This window comes from Nanorana parkeri, unplaced genomic scaffold (assembly GCF_000935625.1).
Source record: "Nanorana parkeri isolate BGI_ZX_2015 unplaced genomic scaffold, ASM93562v1 scaffold500, whole genome shotgun sequence".
NCBI lineage: Eukaryota > Metazoa > Chordata > Amphibia > Anura > Dicroglossidae > Nanorana > Nanorana parkeri.
In genome coordinates this window covers 153541-165094 of record NW_017306768.1, presented here as the reverse complement: position 1 = coordinate 165094, position 11554 = coordinate 153541, and the positions used below count along the sequence as shown (strand labels likewise).

General features: G+C 35.9%; 1 protein-coding gene across 1 annotated transcript in view; it reads right to left on the bottom strand.

Moving 5' to 3' along the window:
- The window catches only part of LOC108790765 (dystrophin-like), an 80182-nt gene that overhangs the window by 34439 nt on the left and 34189 nt on the right, over window positions 1-11554 (bottom strand). Inside the window, exon 2 of the mRNA XM_018561106.1 lies at window positions 3085-3202. Within this exon, the coding sequence (XP_018416608.1) occupies window positions 3085-3202 (118 nt within the window). The remainder of the gene's footprint in view (window positions 1-3084; window positions 3203-11554) is intronic.

Sequence of the window (11554 nt, the reverse complement as noted above, 5' to 3'; positions counted from 1 at the left end):
CCAGATGTATTCAAGCTGTACAATATATTTCACACTTGTCTCGTAGTTCAGTACACTCCAGCACAAGTCTGTTTATACAATAAAGCTTAATGTGCTACGGTAGTTTAAATTATGTTTACCACTCACTGAAATACCGGGGAGTTCTGCCTTTCCAAACATGCCCATAGGCATTACATGATTAGATGATCTTCCTACAGATTGGACAATTATATGCCCTGAAGAGTTTCATGAGGGGAAATGAGTTGGGGAGTTTTGGCCAATTGTTTATTAGCTGAAGATAAAAGTGGCTTGGGGGATTTCTGTTATCCAAGCAAATATGATTTGAGCATGCATCTTGTTGTGAGTATTGGGAAAATATGTGTCCATGGTAAACTTTTCATAACATCTATCTGTCATCTGATATTGTGTTTTAGTTTCAGATATGTATTCCACTTTTGTATTTTAAAATAAAGGCACCTGAACAAGAATTTCTAAGAATGTAGCTTGAAGTGCAACAGCCGGCAGAATGAAAATCAATCATTAGCCAATCACAGCTCCCTTTTTTTTGCTAAACCACAATTATAAGGCAAATATAATTAACTAGCTCATGATCAAAACTACATTTTGAGTGAACAGTTCTAGACATTAAGATTTTAAATCTATTGAAATGGTTAGCCAGTTTAGCATACCTGCTTGCTATATGCTCTTAACTGTGTATAGATATAAATAAACCAGTACGCCTGAAGATGATCTAATTCATTATAATCAAATAGAACTTTTCATTGTGTTTTATGAAGCATTTTAAATAGCACATTTGAGATATTTTCCAAACTTTGTTGATTTTTATAGCTTCATAACCCCAAAAGCATTGTTGCATACGTTCTGTGAAACATTCTAATACATCACTTTAAAATTTACTGTATTCTGTACGATAAGGAGCAAATATAGTGCAACAAATATAGATTCTCCAGGTTTGAGAGGCAATATAATAGAGTTACTATGTTATCATTTGACTGCTAAAACAACTGTCAGTTTAATGATGTAGCTGCAAAAATGACACAGTTATAGCACACCATTTAATAGCCTCAGCACTCCGATGACCATAAAACTGACATTTCTTCTGTTTTGCTGTCATTTCACCTATTGCAAGATATGGTGGAGATGGTTTTAACTGCACACAGCAGCACTTTACATTTTGCAAACATGGAGCAAACAGCAGAAACTGTTTATGGGATGCTGATAAAAATGCTGTTATATTTATTTAAAGCATCCTCAGATAAAAGCAGGTACCAAATCCAAAGTCCTAAAAGTATTGTTAAACTCACCATATAAAATGTTAGACACCGTAAGCATTCAAAATGTATTTTGAAATATATTTAAGTGGGAAAAGGCAAAAAGGGAAAATCTAAATGCACACAACTATTACAATAAGTAAGATGATGTCAGGTGTTGCCAGGCGTGCCTGTGAGCTGGCAGCGTAGAGGGAACCCCCATTTTAAACCTCACAGGCAATTCACTCCTCTTAATCCAATCACCATGGACTGTTTCAAGGCAGATGTTGCTGGTCCAAGAACATGAAGGTAGGTGTGAAAGTTTGTGAAACCATTTATTTGCATTTACATAATCCAATCGTCGTGGTGCCATGAAGTTTGGCATATGTGGTCATTGTATGATTTGCTCGGTGAAAGGTGTGAATTTTTGTCAAGTTACTGCCTTATAAATGTTAAAATGGTATTGTTTTCTCTCCTTATGTCCATTAATACTGCTATGCTTAAAAAAATCTGACATAATGGGGGTGATTTACTAACCTAAACACACGCACACACTAGGTGCGTGTGATTTTTACACAGCAAAACGTATTTATCAACCAAAAAGTCTCTAAAAGCATATTTCCACTAATGCCATATATGGAAAAATCATGCACATGATGCATATATAATGCTGCTTCACAGTTTAGACAAAAATGGTTAGCTCATGCATTTACATTCCTGCATTCATCAATGCAAGCAACACAACATAGAGCTAATTTACACATCACCTTGCAAATTCATGCAGGGCTTTGCACAACACACCTGCTGGGTGTGTGCACACTACAAAGGTGTTTAGATTCCACCCATAGATCATGCTGGGAGGGAACACACTACAGAGGTGTATACATGTTCGTGGTGTGTTTATAAGGTTAGTAAATCAACCCCAATGTATTGCTTAAGGGAAATGACTCCTCTCAATGTTTGCCAGTTCTAAACAAAGTCTAATAATAATGTTCTGGATCATTGTTGACAGGTTATTTATTAAACAAGGGAATATTGTTTATTGTTAGCCCTAGCCATTGGAGTTGGTTGTTCCTACTTTTAATAAAGCTGATTCTAGCAGTGGTTGATATTGTAAACATAAATATTAAATGCAAAATGAACAAATAATTTAAGTGAATAAGTAATCTCTTTATTAAAATGATTGAGTACAAAGACTCTGTTTGTTTGGGTAGTGTAAAATGCAGAGTATTATGCAAAAGTGGCCAATTTAGTTAAACTACTGGTTTTAGTGACATTCCTGAAAGTAAATGTATTTAGAATTCTTGTTCTTGGATTCAGAATGTTGCTGCCACTCAGAGCATTACAGATCCAGGATTAACAGGCTCAATCACATACAAAAGTGGCACAAAGGAGAAAAACAATTTGCCCTATTTAACAACGCTTTAGGCATGTTGTATACCATTGTTTATATAAAAAGCAATTGATATACTGAAAAAGGAAGAGATATACAAATAAACTGTTCAAACATACTTTTAATCCCTAACCACTCTGCTGGAGTCCCATTTAAATAGTATAAAAATAGTATAATAGTATAATAAAGTAATATTAAAGTAATAATAATATTAAAGTAATAATATAATAGTAATAAAGTAATATTTCTAATTTTAAACACTTTAACTATACATTAGGGAGTTACTTCTTGCATCCTGCTTAGGGATGTGTATAATACAACAGGTGCTGAGGTCTTTCTGATAAAATCATCCAAAAAGTACCCATAGACATTACAGAGCAGCCAATTGTTTGTCACAGGTTTCAACGTTTCTTGCTGTTATAAGCAATATGGAGCACTTACTGCGATCTGATACCACTGCTCGAGCTTCTGGGTTGCTTGTTTTGTTTTTCAGATTTTGTGCTGCAGTTTCGAGTTCTACCAAATGAGGATGCTTTTTTTCTAACTCCTGTAGAGTTACCTATTTAAAATAAATAAATAAATACATTCATAAATAAGTAATAGTTACAAACAAAAGGTGAGCTGTTAGTATATGGGGATTATTAAATTAAGTCATGATTTTTAAACTTAGAGCAATATATACTATATACACCGCTCATCCATAACATTATGACCACCTGTCTAATATTGAGTAGGTCCCCATTTGCCACCAAAACAGCCCTGATCCATTGAGGCATGGACTCCGCTAGACCTCCAAAGGTATGCTGTAGTATCTGGCACCAATCTGTCAGTAGGATATCCTTTAAGTCCTGTAAGTTACAAGGTGGGGCCTCCATGGATTGTATTTGGGTTTTTTCAGCACATCCCACATGTGCTCAATTAGACTAAGATCTGGAAAATTTGGAGGCCAAGTTAGCACCTCAAATTAAATGCTGTATTCCTCAAAAGTGTGGGAGGGCACATTATCCTGCTAAAAGAGGCCACTGCCATCAGGAAACACTGTTTTCCATGAAGTGGTGTACTTGGTCAGCAATAATGTCTAGGTAGGTGGTATTTGACAAAGTAACATCTACATGAATGGCAGGACCCAAGGTTTCCCAGAAGAACATTGCCCAAAGCATCACACAGCCTTCGCCAGTTTGCCTTCTACCCATAGTGCATTTTATAAAAATAAATATATATGTGTAGTACAAGCATTTGGTACAGTGTTCAGCCCTTTTGGTGTGCTGAACACTGATCAGTCAAATATAGAACTGTTTGGTCACAGAAACAGTACACATGTTTGTCACAAACTTAACTAAAACCTAGTCATAATAAAAACACAAATATGAGTCAAAGCCCTGATTGGATTACTATTTAAACTTTGTAGGGGGGGGGGAGGGGTTGAAAGAAGCAATTAATGCAAGGGAACCCAGAAACAGCTTGCAACTGTAGACATTTTGCATGGAGAAGGGGTCAACATTTTATTTAGTCAATGTCAGAAACTAGTAGGCTGTTATACAAATTGTCTACCCTAAGTAATTTCTGCTACACAGGGCAATATCAGCTTTTAATGCAAAGAGTGTACTAACGTTTTCCATAGTACGCCATTCCATCTATACATATTTTTGTTAAAAAAAGTGATAGAAAATGCATTTTCTTCTTCAGGTTTTCTTCATGTATATCACCTTTTTTTTTTTTTTTTTTACAAGGCATGAACAGCAAAAATGATAACAATGGTATAGGGGGATACAATCCCGACTTGTTGTAAGCACACGTTATTCACCCGGTTTGGTACATAAAGTCAGATCGTTCAGAAATATATGAAATAGCCTATCCGGTGAACATGCCTAATCCTTGTCTAAATCCATGGTTACAAATGTAAATGTAAACATACAATTCACATCCTATTAACAGAACATATAAAAAAAAAACAAGTCAACACTGCATAAAGTAAGAATAAACGTGTCCATGAACATTGCTAGAACCATCAGTAGCAGGTACGTCAGCAATCGGAGTCTACCTTATTATTGAGGGACAGGTCAAACGTCAAGGGGTACCTTTTAAGTATGCTAAGGAGTTAATAGAAAATTAAGGCAGACGGGCAGGAGGACATCATGGAAGTATATTGCCTTTCTGGCTTCATGGGGGTCCCGCTAAGGACGGTTGTATATCACCTTTACATGTAGGCACTGCTTTAATAAAGATCTAATATGTTGAAAATATCATCAGGGCAGGGCATGTCAGCCTTTTTCATTACGAGAGTTGCTATATTATACAGCTAGGGCAACAGAGAAAGTAGTTAAGTGACTCCTAGGTGCAAAGCAGTCAGTTTTCCGCAGTTTCTGCATATGTGCCCTCTTTTTCTTTCACCTCTTCTGCAAATCCTGCCACAGCACATAGCAGAGCAAACTGGTATAAAGGAGTCAACAGAACCAGCACACCACCTGTCACCAAACCAAATGAGTGCCAGGAACATAAAGAAAGGGGACATTAGGCAGACAGCAGAAAGGGGCAGTGATTTTCTTGTAACTGCAACTTACTGTCAAGTGACAAACATAATGTTTTCACAGCTGGACTTTAGTTGCAACTTTTGTAATGATTGGTTCAGGGAAAATCCTGCTTTGTGTCCCACATTCTGGTGCTCAGAAAAGTGACACAAATGTTTCGGCAAATGGCCCTCAGCTGCAAAACTTGCAATGTTTGCTGCATGTTTTGTGTCCCCAAATTTAGAGCCTATTCCAGCACTCAAAAATATTGTGGTTATTATCTCTTAGATAACAAGCTACAAATATGCTTTTTACTCTCTGAATTTTGACTGAACAAGGACGTCCAATGAATTTGCTTTACTACATTTGAAAGTCACAATGTTCTATTATCAGGAATAAATCACATGATGAATACTCATCTTTTATTATTGTTTGGAAAGATAAAATGGTTGATATATTTCTTTATAAAAACCTTCCTCTGTTGACCCATTCACTTTTGTTATATCTTTAGTTATATAGTAGTTCAAACTATTTTAATGATCTTTATACAATAGGAAAGCTCTCAAACCTTGCACAAGGAATATTCTGTTTTCATCAAGTGTTTCATTGTTTCAAACTTAAAACAAAAGATTTTCTTGAAGTAAAAAAAAAACCCCACAATTAAATAACATGGTTTTTTGAAGCAAAGGAAACAAACTGTTATAATTAAAAATGAGAAACCAGCATTAGTGAGAATATACAGTTGAGCAATGTTAACTAAGGCAAACTAATAATTTTTTTATATTCGTGAGCTATAAATGGGATTAACAGATCTGGTTTTCAGTTTTTCATATCTCTGCATCATTACAATCATGTACCTTTGAACTATTCGGAAAAAAAAGAAAAATCATCCTTTTAAAACCAAGAAATAAATTAGGTAGAAAAGTGCCATGAAAAATGTATGCTATGGAATTTTGCCTATTTTTCTGCCCACTATATCACTATTTGATAAGGAGGTGGAAATACAAGGTTAAAGAGTGCAGTAACAAGGAACAAGCTAATGTTTAATCTGTTTAAAGTAGATAGAGCAATGGAAATTTGGTTGCTACATATGCCTGCACTTTGAACATTGCTTCTTGTGTTATTAAACAAGATTTTGTCGAAATGTGTGGAGTAAATATAAGGGCTTTAGTCATGAATCTGTATTTCACCATTCAGAGCCAATTGGGAATGTCTTATATTTTCTGAAAAATGAGTTATAGTTTACATGTGTGTTACAAGTGATGTTACCATTCATTAATATTTGACATCCACTCCCACCAAAAAAAAAAAATGTAACCGAAACATATTTAAAATGTGAAAATAAGAAACACTATGAATAGGCCATTTAAGTTGTACAGCAGACTTGCAGAAGTAGATCTATCAGCCATTAAAAACTTTGAAAAGTTACATTCTCTCTAATAACGGATACTGTATAACAGAAAGTCTGCTATCACCTTTTCCTTTTTTTTACCTGGGAAGAAGACGCTATTTTAAAACAAAATAGGACAGGTTGCATAATTATATATAAGTGTGTGTGTGTGTGTGTAAAAATACACGTTAATACATATTTTTAAATAACAGTGTATTTAAAATTATTACTAAATATATAAAAGTATATTATGAAACTGAAGACCTAATTTGCTATCCTATAGAATGTTGCTCTTTTATATTGTTAGTATTTAACAATAAATACAGTAACTCATGACTGTGGATCATAAGTTACGAAGATCCCAAAGTTCCAACTTGAAACTCTACCATTGAACTAACCAGTCTATCAATTGCCCTATCAGGTAATATAATTTGTATTCCATTGAGGTTTCCTCAGGCACACAAGACGGGTGTAGGCAGAAACTCTATGTATATTAATGTAAATAGCTGCAGGTGTTGTTTAATTAACAAGAACCATCATTCATTCAAATGGGGCAGTCTATAGACTATTCAAGTGAAGCCAATCATATGACCCTGCCACTGTCACTTTTCACCTGTATAGCATAATGGCCCTTTGTCCTTGCATTTTACTTCAGATTGGGCCAATACTAAGTTGATACAATTAATTATGAAAAACAATATATTAACAAATAATTATATTTAGCGTAATACATGTTCAGCATGTTTTACAATCACAAAGCATAAAGTTATAGCTTAGTTACATAGTCTAAAACATCCAAAAACAAGGTGGCAACTGTGGCTACAGTATGCAATGAGACAGATATGAAGTCAAGCAAAGCACAGAGCCCACTTCTGTCTAGATGCATAAAGATATATTCAATCAACTATAGCACAAGAATACATTTAAACTTATTGTGTAAGCAGTTTAGGGATCACTGTCAGTATGCTACAAACGTTTGTTACTTTGTTAAAACCTAAACACACTTGTCCACATTGACATGTATTACAAAACACAAATATGCATTTCTTTGTGGCCCATTTGTATTTCTGTGTTGCAGCACATCACCACCAGCTAGCCACATGCTTACCTACCCCAACACAAGAACTTCATGATCTCTATCCATTCCAGCAGAAAGTTTGTACTAAGTCAATATGCTCGGGGAGGTCATTGGGTACTAAGGCCCCTTTCACATGGGCCGATCAGGAGAGGATCCATCAACAGATCCTCTCCTGATCAGAGCGGTATGGAGTGGATGTCACTACTGTGACATCCATGTCCATACAGTTAATTTCTCCATCTTGCGATGGACCCCAAGTGCTGGACCCCATGTCTGTCCATGGGGAATCTGATGTAAATGGACATATGTCCGTTTACATCAGATTACCTCCAGTCCGGCACATTGGATCAATGACCCGGCTGTTTTAGCAGACAAAAACGGAGCCAGGGGTTAACCAGGTGTAAACCCGGCTGCCCATAGATTTGCATAAAGCGTCTGATTTGGTCTGGCTGCAAAACTGACAGGTGGACCTGATTGGACCGCTCATCTGAAAGGGGCCTAATACGTGTTACCATATATTGTTTTGCTGGTGTAATATCTTCATTAGATATTTTGATTAATGGAAATATATGTAAACCATTGGCTGTATATACTGTATCTGCATGTTATGCATTTCCCTGTTTCTCAATTGTGTTACTGTGAGTCTTTCTACTTTAAAGGCCAGGCCATTGTTTTGTTTGTTTATTACATCTCACATGGGTGGTAAACAGCAACCTCATTTAAACTTTCCAATCAAGCTGTAAATGTGGGCAGCCACTGCACAGAAAGGAGAGTATATAACATTTTGTTACCAGACCATATGCTCTCTTTTACCTAGGGCACAACGGCATTCAGTATGGACAGGCATGATGCTGAGAGGTAAAACACCACCATACTTGTACAGTACATTGTCTTGTAAATATTTCTCCATGTGTTATTTGTTAATATGTACCCTACCAATAAAAGTATATTGCTGATTGAACATCTTTTGTCCAACAATCCTCAGATCTAGGTGTGTTTATGTGAATATTCTTATAGTGATTGGAATATATTTACATATTGACTCAACCTGGTTAACAATGGTTAAGTGCATTAAAAGTGTTCTTACCCATTAAAACACATCTCTTCTGGTCCCCATCCCCCACCCAATGTAAACTGGTAAAAGTGTTTTTTGGATCTTCAATTCAGTATGGCCTAACAAATATAATATATGCAGGCCCTTTCCCCCATTCCCCACAGTTTTGTAAAATTAATATTTAGATGCCATCATCTTCTAAGTGTAATTAATCAGATATTAACTAAAAAAGTATCCTTTGTCTCCTTTAACACTATATTTCTTCAGCACTGTGGATGTACTGTGAGCACAGGGTATGGGGTGTTTTTTCTGTATTATTGTAGCAGTTTTCATAATTTTACAAACATGCCCCCAGTAATGCAAACCGGTAAAATGTATTGGGAGCCCTGTACAATACAGATACAGAAACATATATAAAATTGATAATCCCCACACCGCACCCCATCAGTACTTTCAACACGGTGATTCATAGGCTTATGCTACTAGACAAACTATATGCACAATTTAATCTGCAACGCACAGGCATATTTTTTGACACCTGGTCTCGTTATCTGACATCTGCACTTCCTGCACACCAGCTACGAGACATTATGTCCACCTTCCAACACTCCTAATGGTTCCTCAAAGCCAAAATTGACGGCACCCTTAGTGCATTAGACATCCTCTGACATGCCCTCAACCCCTCTGACATTCCATAAATCCCCCGATAATATTGAGATTATCCAACCCCCTCCACTCATCCAGCGGTTCCTCCCAGCTCAACACTAATATGTGTGATCCATGATCTACTATAGTGTCAATGCTTATTTCTTTCCTATTTCCTCCTAATTTTTTCTAATGATGTTTCATGATTCTGTTCCTCTTTGAGTTCTGTGGACTAAACAACATATGGTAATGTTCTTTATGCCATTCCGTTGATGTCAAAACTGTGGCAATGTCATGGTCTGATGTTATGTCACCACCACACGTAGTGAGCAAACATTTGAAATATTTGTGACAATGTTTTATCACAGTATACTTTGTGATAATAATAAAAATTGATATGCTAAAAAAAATAATTTGATAATGTGCATGCTGAAGGCTTACTAAAAGCAAATAGGCTATTCACTTTGCAAGGGGATTTTACCTTAGCTTAGTAAAGGATGTGAAGCTCTGCCGACTTCCATCATCTAATCATGCGCAAGCAAAAGGTTTTTTTTTTATTTATACATTTTATTGCATGTAATTGGGTATTCTTTGGAAAGTGAAAATCCACATGCAAAATTTAAATTCCCTTGCAAAGTGAAAAGCCCATTTTGCCTTTAGTAAATCAACCCCACAAAGTATGGCTAGATATAAATGGTTTAGTAATTTTCTAGATTGTGACCATACCTGCGACACTGTGTATCATAAGCAATTGTCATATATCTATTTTTAAATACTCTTTTCACCTTTTTTTCATCTTTTGTCACATATTAGCACTGCCAAAATCCTGCAGCCATTTCCTGTCTATATGCACTCCAACAATGAATGTGAATCATTTCTTAGGGTGTTTACTACATTGTCTGAGCAATGTGTGCCAGAACAGCTGCTTGTAGATGCCATTGGGAGAGCATGTGACAGGGTGACAATGCAAAAAACACATGTTTTTTTTCAATGCATGCTGCAAAGTTAAATATATTTAGGCTTATATGATATCTTAGTAATTAGGTTTACATGCATATTATGTGGTCAAAAGTTTGTTGTCACCTGTATGATCTTATTGGGAGCACATTCCTAACACATGGGCATTGGTACCCCCCTCCCCTTGCTGTTATAACAACCTTCACTCTTCTTAGAAGGCTTTCTAGAATATTTTGTAGAGTGTCTGTGGGATTATGTGCCCATTCAGTCAGAAGAGTACTTGTGATGTCAGGTACTGATGTTAAATGAGAAGACCTGGTTCATCATAACAGTTCCTATTCATCCTGAAGGTGTTCAGTAGATTTGAGGTCAGGGCTTTGTGCAGGCCACATGTGTTCCTCCATTCAAAACTGGTTATACCATATTTTAATGGACCGGGCTTCGTTTACCTAAACATTTTGGACGGGTCTTCACATACTTTTTGCCATAAAGTGTACTTTAAGTATTAGGTTTTGGTAGACTGACTCTCAAAAACCTTCTGATGTTACTTTATATGATAACTTGGTTCCTAAGCACAGCAGCTTACATACAAAAACTAAAGATAAAAATGTCTCAGCATGTAGGGATCAGTAAATGTGAGTGCATTGTCGCATTCCACTCATTACATAATAACACACAATATACAGGAACTAATAATAAAACATCATAAATCCAGTTTTTTAGCTACATAGAGAGGGTCTAAAATTATCAAAGCAGCTAGCTCTGTATGCCTTCATATGCATAAATATGAAGGCATGTATTAAAAAAAGAAAATTCTATATAATTCTGTACAAAAATAGCATCTTTTCAGATGTGATAGAGTCATATTATCTAAGATTTGCTGAAATGCACAGATCTCCTCTGACTCTTTGCTATTCGTAGATATGTATACTGTATGCTCCATTACCCTTGCACCAGCTAGGGAGATGTTTGCACATAACAGCATTTTATTCTTGACTGAATTTACACCCAGAGTGTTGCTTGCTAATGTAAATATACTATTTTTCATCTGAGAACTGCAAGCCGGGCTGCTTTTTACAAGCTTTGATAGCTTAGTTGGGGAGTAATACTGTAAAAATGCACTTTGGGCAGATACTTTCTGGACATTTATGTTTTACTTTACTTTATTAATATAAGAAGACCTTAGTTTACTCTCTAATTTACATAAAGATTCCTAGTCTCTTCCTTTTTAATTATGGTCTGAATACCATGTCCTTGGCATCATATAGTTTCCCATGATA